Raw genomic sequence first — 12,749 nt, 5'->3', positions numbered from 1 at the left:
AATTAGAAAATTAAGGATGACTATTTGGATTCTTATGCCTGCTCCTGATTTGGTTTCTAAATTCCTTAAGCCAAGTCTCCCTTTTTTTAGTTCTGGACAGAACATAATGAAACATGTATGAAGGAGCTTGATCAGAATTAAGTTTTTTTTCATGCTTGAATTCTTGTGAATGTAATAGACAAGAAATTTTCTTCATTCACAAAACAATTCATTTCAGGGCTAGTAGTCAAACTTGTCAATGCCCTGTCAATATCCTAGCCATTTCAAGCTGTATGCAATTGTGAATTGATTTTAAGTCCTGCTGGCAAATGTAATGCTGGTGGTAACTTTTTGGACTAATAACCCTCAACTGCAATCTGTGCCTAGTGGAGTAAAGGCTAAGCAGCTAACTCCTGTATAGATAGTGGGGAAATTTCCTGGTGCAATGTGAAAATGAACTGTTACAAATTTATTTTTTAGATATCTAGTGGTGCTGACATCTAATCAATAAAATTATCAACCTGTAGAATGTATTTACTGACACTTCAGGATGGATAATTAAATCAAACTAACTGGTTGAATTAGGTGACTGTTGCTTTCAGGTCCATCTGTTCCATCTATGGCATTAAAGTGTGGCATTCGTCATAAGCCATAATTCATTTTATTTAACTTTTGTATAAAGGTTGATTTTTTTAAAAAAAAAACTGATCAAATCTTATCCAAAATGCACAATGTTGTTTAGGCGTTTTTTGATGTATTCTCAATTTTCAGCTTCCTTACTCCACCCCACTTTCCCCCCTAAACTTGTTTAATAACATTTGCTTTCCTGACTTTGAAATCAGACTTTTTGTCTAGTAGACTTTTTCTTTCTCACCAGTTAAAGCTTGATCCATGCAGTTGGGTGAAGCAAGTGGTCAGATTTCTCCCTGTTTTGAATCTTATGGGGTGGGACCACAGAACCAGGAGTGATTTTAAGTAATTTGGAAGTTGTGTGGTGCTGCAATAGCTTTGTATGGGAGGAGAGGGATTAAAACTTTGCTGACTTTATGCAGCACATGTAGCTGTTGACTCTGGGCTGGATGAATGTCATGAAATGCACTACAAATAGTTGCCAATCTAAATTTGTATTTTTGCTAGCAAATGGGCAGAAACCAATTGTTTACAAGTTGAACTGTCACAAGGTTCCATCCAATCTGAGCGCATTAACAATCTGCATATATTGATCTTCAAATGGATGGAATTAGTTCAAAGGTTCAGTTTAAATAAAATTGCAAATCTTTTGGGACAGTGGACTGTAATCTGCAAAAATTATTTAATCATGCTGGGGAGCCAGGAGTATTGTGTGGAGATGGAAATAAACTTGGGCATCTTGAAATTGTCAAGTCAGGAGCTTTAATCTGTTGTACCAGGTTGTAAGTCAAAGTTTAACCCTCCCTGCACAAGTTAGAAATTCTGGTTGCAAATTGATCTTGATATAAGTAGTTAGGTAAAAGTAATACAGTAGCAAGACCAGACTATTTGGCCAAATGAGTCTACTTTGGCTGAGATTTTGTGGTTGATCTGATTATGGTCTCAATTCTACTTTCCTTCCTGCCACCCCAGGTTGTAACCTTTGACTCATTTATCAAAATCTAACTCTGCCTTGAAGCAGTGAGACTCATCTATCTCCGCTGTACTTGCAGGGTGAGGACTTCCAATGAATCAGGACCCGGGGGGGGGGGGCAATATCCAATTCTTGGCTAGAGAGCCTTTATTTTAAAACTTTCATATTTCTAGATTTCCTCAGTGTATACTGTCAAGCTTGACAATCTATTTTAAATAATTTTAGCCTTTCCATTCCTGTCAACCTCAATGACCCAACTTGTACATTTTTTTTTGTAAAATGACCTCTTATCTAGGAAACTTTCTCTGAATTGCTTCCTTGTATTGTCCTTGAAGGCAAACTTTATATGGTATTGTGCAGATTCCACAATACTCTAGAGTTGTAGCAAGACCTCTCCCAATACTCAATATTTTTCCATTGCATTTGGTTTCCTCACCACTTGATGATCCTGCATATTAATTTGATAATTGCATGTGCAAGGGCAGAGATCCCTCTGAGCTGTAGGATTCTATTGTCTGAGTTTAAATCTGTTTGTTCTTCCTGCCAAATTCTTGCCAATTCATTTGGGTTTATAAATTCTATATAATGTGGCACCCAGTAAGCATTCTTGGGCACTTTTTTTTATTCATTCCCCCTGCCACACACTGAAGTTTGTATTTTGTGGGTATGTCCAACATTTAGAATTTAACTGCTCAAATGCTTTCTATTTTACATCCTAAAACTATTTAGTCGAAGGATGAAATTTGAGGTTTTTTTGACTATTGTTTGCCTTGTGAAGGTTTCAGTGCTATGTTTAATTGTGCATAATGCACCCTGTCTTAAAATTGTAAATCCTGAGATAAAATGGATTGAAATGATTATTAAGAACTTTAATAGCATGAAGTTCAAAGTGTTGAGGCTGATTACCCCCACCCCCCCCCTGAAAAAGTCTACTTGTTTAGGTCTTTGGAAACTCTACATTAATGTTTTTAAGTTTTTTGTTAATTTCAGGAACTTGCACATAGCACAACACTCATCAGAGTTTCTGAACATTGATTTTGTTTTCAAAAGAAACCCTTTACTTTCAATTAAATGGTGCCTCTTTATTGAACTAATTGGTAACGAGTTTAAAGTTGTGTGCAGAAAAGTGTCTGTTTCTGCTCATTGTGTTGAATCAAGTGGTCCAAGCTGGTATCTGCACTGTAACCCTTAAGTATTTTTAGGTGTCCATTGCTTGGGCACTCATCAGAATCACAAGCAAACGTTGTGCAGTGGTGATCTATTGTTTAATGGTAGATGGGCTAAATTCTTGAATGCTTGTTTGCTTATGGAAAATGCATATATATGCTTTGTGATGTTAAAGTTGCAGCCTTGTATCACCTCTTCAGTATAGTGAAGAATATGAGCATGTTTGGGATAATACAAAGTTGCCTTTTAGCTATGTTCAGTGTGACTGTCTAAAACAGTAATTAATCACAATTTTAATGAAGTTCATGAGCTATGATGAAGTATTGCTTGATAGCACAATGTATTTTGAAATTCTGAACAATTCCAAATGTTTAGTATGTTACACTGAATAACTGGGCTTTAGTTGTGAACTTATGAAGTTAAGGTGTAACCTGGATTTTAAACAAATGGTCTCCAGTTGAAATTTTTTGAAAGGCTACCAAGTGTGGAGTGGTTAGTGTTGATATGAAAATGTAACAAGCACGGTTCGCACAACAAATTAGCTCGATTTTAATTAATTTGGTCATCGATTGTTTCCAAATATGGCAGTGTCTAGTTGGTATGTGAGAAGAGGGGAGCTCCTGCTTTCTAGCTGTATTCTAGAGATTCACTTGGTTCCAGTTTTTGAACCCTGTGCATCTGAAACACTTTCTAGTTTTAATTTAAAAAATCAGATGGTCGTGTGCATGATAAAATGCTGAAAGCCTCTTGTTTAGGAAAAAGTCTACTTGAGTCCAACCTGAATTAAAAATTTGCAGCATGTGTTAATATCTTTGCATTTAGACACTTCTGATTTAGACATGGCTGAAATCTGCTTCTGCATCCCCCAAGCTGGCTTGTCTGTGTGGAAGTAGAATATTGGGCTTACTATTTTATATGTAGTTCTCAATATGTTGATTTCAAAAATTGCAGAATCTGTCTGCAATTTTGTCAATCTTCCACATCTGACAATATCCCTTCACTTCCAATAGCCAATTCATTACACTAATTTTTATGCATGGAGAATTGTCATCCATATTTAATTATTTTCGAACAAGATTAGGTTGGAATTGCCTCATTGTTGAGCTCAAACTGCATGGACATGCTCTGAATATACATAAGGCATTGTAAACTGATTTGTTGCATTATATTGTTAATCTAACATACGGTACTCTTTTGTGTCCATATTGCAGACGGCAACTCCAAACTAACATGGCAGTCAGACTGTGTGATGTGGCTACTCTGCTTAGAAGTGGTTCGTGGGCTGCAGAGCCTTGGACTGGGGTCTGTGGGACTTTTCTTTAAATTCAGTAGTGACTTAAGTTTTCTTTTTTCTTTGGAGGCCATACCAAAAACCTATAAAATGCATATTATAGGTCCTGTACCCTTGTAAAAATGAAATTGATTCAGAAATACTTGGTTCTTTTGAAACAGCAAGTCTTTATCTACAAAAAATAACTAAGTGAAGCCAATGCAATTATTTTTGGTATGGTCTAATAAAGCTTGTATATAAAAGTATTTACTGAAAGTGGATTTGTTGTATTATGTCTGCTGTAGCGGTGCACGTGTTTTAACAGCTATTACCCTCTGCAAATGGCATCTGAGTAGAAAATTTCATCCTAATACCAGTTGATCCACCCCTTTGTCCCTCATATCCACTAAATCTGAATTGTAAGATTCAGTGTATGTGGTGGCTCAAATGCAAATTTACTTGCATGATGTATAGTGATCCCTATCAAAAAGAGAAAATGCTGGTTGGATAGAAAGTCATTGCTCTGCAAAGTGCATAGGTGAATGCAACTGTTCACTGGAATTCTGACCTAACTCTGTATTTCCGCATGCAAATGTAAATTGATTATAGACCTGTCATTACAGATATCTTAAAATACTTGGACAAAACTTTGCAAAAAATGCTGAGCTTGTTCCTTTCTTGCAAGTGCTCTACACTTGTTTTGACAATTCATTCTTTTCTTTTCTCTTGTAATTCTGAGATAGCAAAAATTTCAAACTATAAGGACTGTCCCCAAATTCGCTAATGGTGTGCTGATTTAAAAAAATTTTTCTATTGTTTGAATGCCACGCCTCAAACTTATTTTTAAACAGATCGTTTATGCAGTATAGGGATACTCATTGAACAGAATTTTCATTAAGTACGTACTTGGCTGGTGTACTGTGAACTTGGCATTTGTGCTTGAACAGAATACTTGTGTGAAACTACCAAAATGTAAAATACTTGAAGTTCTTATTAGATTATTCTGCCCCCTCCCTTAACCTTGGTTCCAAAGTTGTTGTATCTGACTGCTAGGCTGAACCAGTTTTGGAATACCAACTTCTTTCTGAGCTCAGCATTCACTGTCACATCCCTACTCCTGTTTTCTGTAAGGGTCCTTATCAGAACATGTAGCAGGTGCTCAGTTTTGTTTAATTGCATATTTCCTGCTTGTTTCAAGACTGCCCTATTTGGTGTTCTGTATTGATGCTGCATTTTGTGGAACATTCAGTGCTGTGATACAGCTAGCATAAGCTCAAAGGATAAATAGAATGGTGAAGATTAGATGGTGTACGCATCTAGCATCTGAAATGCACAGTTTGATTTCTAAATGTTAGCTTGGAGTGCTGCTGAAAGAAGCTTTCCACAGCGGATGACAGCCCAAAGAGGCAAGTTGGGCAAATTTAAGTATTTGAAGTCAAGAAGCTACATTTACCAGAAAAGGCAAATCACTTCCAATTTTTGTAATTGAGTGATTGCAGTAGTTTGTGTGCAGAGCCTGCTTGTCTGCAAGTACAGACAATTGATAGCTGTTTCCCTGTGTCTGAAACATTAACGTGTCTGCATCCATCTGGTAGCAAAGTATATGACTTGGACAGGAAGAAATGAAGGGTCAATGATTGAGAGCTGCTTGTGTATTGAACTGAGTTGAACCAACCTGTTCCTACCCCTCTGTTTCATCCCCCCCATCCTCATCAATATATATCTTCGATGGAGAAATTCTATAACTCCCTGATCTGTACAAGCGTGACTGAGAGTTTGCTTTCAAGTTGTAATTTGTCTAGTGTCCTTTAAGGATAAAGTCTCAATTCAACTTAGAAAAAGGCCTTTTTGGAGTGGGGTAAGGCTAAGTGCAGAAGGAAAGGGGCAAGAGATATTACCAGACTAAAGGTGAACTGACAAATCTGCTTTCTGCTCAGCAGAGTTAGTTTACTAGATATGGTGGATGAAGATATCCAGTAAAAGGTACCAAGCATAATGAATTTAATTTTGTGCTTTTCAGATGTTTCTAAATTTATCACCAGCTAATGGTTTTTGTCCTAATCAATGGAAATTACTTTAAGGAAATTGAAATGATCTCTGGTTTACCTTGGAACTCTGGTGCAGCTTACTCGAAGTAAATGGTTTTTCCTAGTTTAGCTTGATGTGTGCAGTATGTTGAATTAATTTTGACTTCAAAATAGACAGTTGGCATACAACATGTAAATGCTATTGTGATCATTATGCACATCCCAGTTGGTTTTCAGCAAAATCAGTCATTAAATATTTTTATTAATGGCAGTTTGTCATAGTCTGCAACAAACAGCAGTGCTCCACCACCAGATGGCATTGGTCTGGTAGCTGTGGATGTAAATGTCTAATGGTTTGTGATCATGCAGTATAGTTGAAACATGAATTGCAAACTAATTTTAAATAAGTGAAGAGTTGGAAGCTTCACCTGTGAAGCTGTTTTAACAGTGAGATAATAGCTACAGGACACAAGTTTCTTGCTATTTGATAAGTTAAGCTTGGTAGTCCTAAATAGTAAACTCAAGTTACAGAATTGTAAAGTTATTACATTTTATAAATATGTAACTTTGACATTTTGCTTGTTGCATTCTTGTATTGTGCTTATTGCTTTCAACATGCCAAAACTTCAAGTTATGTTCCACACTGACTTACAGGTTAATTGGGTCATAAATGCTTAAAGACTTGATTACAAGAAGTCTACTGTAACCTGACCCATAACTATGCTAAAGTTATCCATCAGGGAGCAAAGTTTCAAAAATGAATGGTCTTTCAGTCCCAAAAACTTTTTCGTTTTGTACAGTGGGATGGCATATCTTCCATGAGAGAAAGCTGAATAATGCATTTTTGGTTTTATTTTTGGTATCCGCTCACCAGCGTTGCTTTTATCAAACTGAACATCCCAATTTCTTTGCTCCATGTGAGTTTATTTCTCACCAGTGAGAGAATTCTGCTTTTTGTAGAATGGCAGATTGATTCACTTCATTTTTTTTTCACCTGTTTCTTTTAAACTTGCCCTCATCCGCTCAATTGGCTGGCCTACTAAATTGAATATCCAGGATGGAGATGACAAAGGTAGTGCAAATTTATGGCTCAGTATAGATGACTTGGGCAATTCAACTTATTATATCACTATCAAATCATATTTACTTTTATTCCTACACGATTACCTCCAATGTGGATTGAATTTTAAATTGAACTTTTGGGAACCTGTTTGTTGTAAAAGTGAATCAGGGAATGGATTTGACATTCGATACATGTTGAATTACAACCAATTTTCCCAAAGTGTAGATGAAAATGTCACTTTATCTTTCTCCAGCTTTTCAAAGCTCTATTAGCCTGCAAGTTTGGGGCTTAACTTGTAACTTTCCTAAAATTTTTAAATGTCATGTTGCCATTTCTGAGAAAGCCACAAGACTAATTAGGCTACGTTCAATGACTTGTAAAAGAATTCAAAGGAGTAACAGTTTATTTATCTTTCTTTTATAGCAGGTAATTGCTGCCATGGAAACACAACTGTCAAATGGTCCAACTTGTAACAATACAACAAATGGTCCTTCAAACACCAACACTGGCACAAACAACTGCTCATCACCTGTTGACAGTAACACCATGCCAGAGGACAGCAAAACCAACTTGATAGTCAACTACTTGCCTCAAAACATGACACAAGAAGAGCTGAAAAGCCTGTTTGGCAGCATTGGTGAAATAGAATCCTGCAAACTTGTACGGGACAAAATAACAGGTATCTCACACTTGAGAGTTTTTATTCTGTTTGCTTCAGTGTTGTAGCTGCTTGTTAACTCAACATATACTTGTAGGATGTTTGTAGGCTTTTCTTTCTGCAGCAATGTCTCCTATTTGGGTGCATACTAGCCTGAGGCTTTTGATGCTATTTGCCAGTTATTTTATCAGAATCATAGTACAGAGCGAGGCCATTTGGCCCATAGTGGTGGTTCTTCCATTTTAAAAAAAAATTCACTTCTGTTGCTTTTTTGTTGTAACAAGTTACGATTACAGCTGTTTACAATAGGATAGTTATACTATTGCCTGTAGAGCTACTATTGTAGAGCTATTGCAAGCTGATGTCAAAAATCACAGGTTGAGTCCTACATTGATGGAAACTGTCTGTTTAAAAAGCTATCCAATTAATTCTTTCAACTATAATTTCTCAAAACCCTGAAATTAACTAAAATATTTAATTAGCCTTTGGGAAATTTCTATTTCATTTTTCTAAAGTATAGTCTGGTTAACGCCATGCAATGTGTTTATCTCAAGTTGCATTTGGTTCTCTTGTCACTTAGTTATGTATCTTTTTGACTACCAGCCTGTATGCCAATGGGAAAGTTTTTCCACTATTCACTGTCTAAACCCTTAGTTTGTCTCCTATTAAATCTTCCCATTGCTTTCTGTTTTCTGAGAACATAACATAGAGCATACAGCACAGGAACAGGCCATTTGATTAGGTAGATCTGGGTGCTTTACGTCCTAAGTGTGCTGCTTCTAACATTAATCACCCCCTAACAGCCTGCAGGTTACTTTTTCTTATTTTCCTTTAAAACGTAACCTGTTCTGATCATGTGTTCCTGTGACAGGAAGTACAGTATTCTAATGCATATTTCCATTTGCTTTACTGGTGATTGTTATATTCATTGGCCCTGGTTATAGAAATGCGTTCTATATCAACGCTATGAAAATCTTTTTAATTTTAAAGCTCTAACAAGTAGCCCTTCAACATTTTTTTTTGTTTGGAGCCTGTAATGGAGTCATTTCAAAAGATTTAAATTCTCGTGATTTCACATGATGCAAAGTAAATGTCAACTCAATCGAAAATTGTTTTTAGGAATGGAAGTAATTCAATTCTGATACTTCGCAATTACAGGCAAAACAAGCTGCGGATATTGACCTTGGGGGCCATCTGGATTTGTAGATTTATGCAGTGCACCTTGAGCAAAGTACTTGAGTTTTTTTAGCAGAGCATAGTTCCGTTCTTGCCATTTATTATGATCAGGGTTAATCTTTGTCATCAACTTGGTCACTTTCACAAAACCATGTTGACATTTGTGTATTAATATTTCATTTTTTATTTCAGCACTTTCTCAACTGCTGGAAGTCTACTTTCCTTTTCTCTCCTTTTCTTTAATATCGCTACATTTGTGAGCTTGCGCACAACTGGAATTGTTTTGGAAAACCAGCACACCTATCTCAAAAATATTAGAATTTAGGACATGGATTTTAGGCTGTTCAGTTTCTCTAGTACTTCTCTCTAATGATTACACTACACTAATTTTCTCACTCAAAGCTGTCAGGTTACTGTCTAGTAATTCACTTTTTTTGTGAATAAATTTGTTATGCCTCTTCCCCCGCTTCAGAAGGATCAATATTTACTTTGTTGTTGGAGCAGGCTGTTGGGCTACAGTTATGGCACAGCAATTTGAGCTGACTGCCTCAGTTGTTTAGCTTCCCCAGCAAGTGAGAATATTGGGTTGAGATTCCAGGGCCAAGAGCTCCTTTAGCTAAAGTTTCTCATCCTTAGTACTATTCAAGTAAAACTCTTTCGCATCCTTTCCAAAGCATGAGCCTATTTTTGGATATGTTACCCTAGCAGAATCCTAATCACTGAACTTTTTCAGACAAATTTGAGCATAACTTCCTGGTTTTATACTCCACCTTTTGTCTTGTCAACTTATGAACTTGTCTCACGCCACTTTGTAAGTTTTTTTTGTGTGCGCCGTCTAGATCCTATTACTGTTCCTCATTTGTCTTGAAGGTCATAGAAAATGTAAATGTGGAAAAATCTCCAGGACCTGATCTAGTGTATCCCAGGATTTTGAGAGGAGTTTGGGGGGGAAATTGTGGGGCTCTTGAACAAAATGTATTTGATTCACCTATTAATACGTGTGAGGTGCTGAATGATTAGAGTGTGCCTAATGTGCCTTTGTTGAAGGGATTTAAGAAGCAGCCTGGGACTTATAGACTTCTGAGTCTGACTTTGGTCCTGACAAATATGCATTTGGAGAGGAATAATTGGGGATAGCCAGCATGGTTTTCTGTGAGGGAAATATCTGAAACTTGTTTGAGTTTTTTGATGAAGTAATGAAGATTGAGGGCAGAGTGATAGACATTGTTTACTTGGACTTCAGTAAAGCCTTTGGCAAGGTTCCACATGGTAGACTAATTAGTAAAGTTAGATCACAATGGATTGGGGGTGAGCTTGCCAATTGGATACAAAATTTGTTTAACAGGAGACTGTAGAGGGTTGTTTTTCTCACTGGAAACCTGTGACCAGTGGTTTTCCACAGGGATCAGTGCTGGTCCACTTCTGTTTCTAATTTACAAGTGAATTAGATGAGAATATAGCGCATGGTTAGTAAATTTGTCTGTGATACCAAAATTGGTGTAGTGGGCAGTAAAGAGGATTGAGTACAAATAGCTTAATCAATTGGATCAATGTGCTGAAGAGTGGTAAATGGAGTTTAATTTGGAAGAATGAGAGATATTACATTTTGGTGATGTAGGGCAAAAAACTTGTAGAATTAAAAGTAGGGCCTAGGGTGTTGTAGAACAGGGACCTAGGGGTTCAGGTATATAATTAAGGCATTTAGCATGCTTGCCTTCATTGCTGAACCTTTTTTGAGTAGAGGAGCTGGGATGTCATGTTGAGGTTGTACAGGATGTTGATGAAGCCTCCTGGAGTACTGTGTTCCAGTTCTGGTTGCCCTATTATTAAGCTGGAGAGTGTTCAGAAGAGATTTAGCAGGATATTGCTTGGAATGGAGGGTTTGAGTTATGAGGAGGCTGGATAGGCTGGGACTTTTTTTTTTCACTGGAGAGGAGGATGAAAGGTGACCCTATAGAAGTTTATAAAATGAGGATAGAAAGTTTTTTTTCTCCCCAGGATGAGAAATTTCAAGACTTGGGGCATATTTTTAAGATGAGAAGAGAAAAATTTAGACATGAGGCAATTTGTTTTGCATATATGGAATGAAGTTTGAGGAAGTAGTGGATGTGCCTACAATAAATCGTGCAGAAGACGTTTGGATAAGTACATGAATGGGAAATATTTTGAAGGGATATGGGCCAAGTGCAGGCAGGTGGGGCTAGTCTAGTTTGTAATTATGGTTTGCATGGACTGGTTGGACAGAATGGTCTGTTTCCATGCTTTGACTTGATGCTGTTAAATTTACACTTGCTGAATTGTGATCTAATTTCTGTTTCTGAAGTCTTAGCATTCTTGATTTTTTTTTAAGCTACACTTCAAAGTATTGTCATTTGTGCACTTTTTTTAATGAGGCACAGTTTTAATGTTTGACTTTTTTTTATAGATTTAATAAGTAATTGGGGCAGGATTAATAGTTTGTACTGTTGCTATACTTGCATAGCTCAATCTTAATACTTTGCAGACCATTTTAAGTGAATTTTCGATATCATGCCATTCCTATTTAAATTTTAGCTATTTAAGCCTGTGCTGCCTTGACATAAACCTTTCCACACCTTTGTTTCTGTAGAGCCTAAAACCAGGATGCCCCATGGTGCAGTTTCTTGTTTTCATTATTTTGTCCTGCTTGTTCTGGTTGTGCATTTTTTTCATGGGATGGTGGGGGGTGGGGGGGGGGGGGGGGGAAGGAGGCTTGGAAATTGTCATTTTTCATTTTATAACATTAAATATTAATTGCTACTATGCATGATTCAACTTGTACATTGCTTTTCCCATTTCATTCTTTTCCCTTTTTGACGCCATCTCTTCTGACACTGCACAGCTGATATTTATTGATTTTTTTTCCCTGTCTTTGCACAATTTGTGATCAACTGAGCCCAAGACCTTTGTTACTATTTCTCAGCCTGACTGCTGCTCAGGTGATACTAGCTATGTTGGAGTTATACAGCATAGAAACAAACTTTTTGGTCCAACCAGTCTATGCTGACCATAATCCCAAACTAATCTTGTCCCACCTGCCTGGTTCTGGCCCCTATCCCTCCAAACCTTTCCTATTCATGTATCCATCCAAGTCTTTTTAAATGTCACTATGCCTGCATCCATCACTTCCTTAGGAAGTTCATTCCAAACGTGAACTCTTTGGGGGGAGAAAACACAGCCCCTCGTGTCTTTTGCTAAATCTCTCTCCTTTTTTCTTTAAAGAAAGCTCCCCCATCCTCGGGAAAAGAAGCCTACCATTTAATCATGTCTGTACCCCTCTGATTTTAAATGTATAGGATCACGTACCAACTGCCTATGCTCCAGTGAAAAAGGTTCCAACCTTTCCATACTTGGGAAACCCTTGTTGGTAGAAAATCGTTTTTTGGACAATCTCTTGTTTTCTTATGGACTCTCTCCAGCTTAATACCCTAACAGAAGTGGCCTCAATGTCCTGTATAACCTCAACATGACTTCCTTTCTTTACTCAAGGTCTGGACATTGAAGGCAAGCATGCTAAATGCCTTTTTAACCACCCTGTCTGTGGCACAAACCTCAAAGAATTATGTACCTGAACTCCTAGGTTTCCCTGTTTTTACAAGACTAGCCAAGGACCTACCATTAATTGTAAATCCTATCTGTTTGTTGTACCAAATGCAAACCTTGATTGAACTACATCTGCCATTTTTCTGCCTGTTGACCCAGTTGTTCAAGATCCCTTTCTAATAAAAAAAACTTTCACTGTTTACTATGCCACTAATTTTGGTATTGTCTGTAAACTTACTAACCAT

General features: G+C 37.1%; 1 protein-coding gene across 4 annotated transcripts in view; it reads left to right on the top strand.

The window, feature by feature from the left end:
- The window catches only part of elavl2 (ELAV like neuron-specific RNA binding protein 2), a 93,157-nt gene that overhangs the window by 29,298 nt on the left and 51,110 nt on the right, over positions 1-12,749 (top strand). For 2 of the 4 annotated variants that reach the window (XM_072590371.1, XM_072590362.1), the window contains exons 2-3: positions 3,961-4,051; positions 7,533-7,788. In XM_072590371.1, the coding sequence (XP_072446472.1) occupies positions 3,980-4,051; positions 7,533-7,788 (328 nt within the window). In that variant the 5' untranslated portion in view covers positions 3,961-3,979. Of the gene's footprint in view, positions 1-3,960; positions 4,052-7,532; positions 7,789-12,749 lie in introns of those variants that run through there. The other 2 variants (XM_072590353.1, XM_072590380.1) reach the window with 2 other exon arrangements.

This window comes from Chiloscyllium punctatum, chromosome 2 (genome assembly GCF_047496795.1).
Source record: "Chiloscyllium punctatum isolate Juve2018m chromosome 2, sChiPun1.3, whole genome shotgun sequence".
Taxonomy (NCBI): Eukaryota; Metazoa; Chordata; class Chondrichthyes; order Orectolobiformes; family Hemiscylliidae; genus Chiloscyllium; species Chiloscyllium punctatum.
The sequence above is the reverse complement of the archived record's forward strand: the minus strand, read 5'-3'. Positions and strand labels throughout refer to the sequence as shown.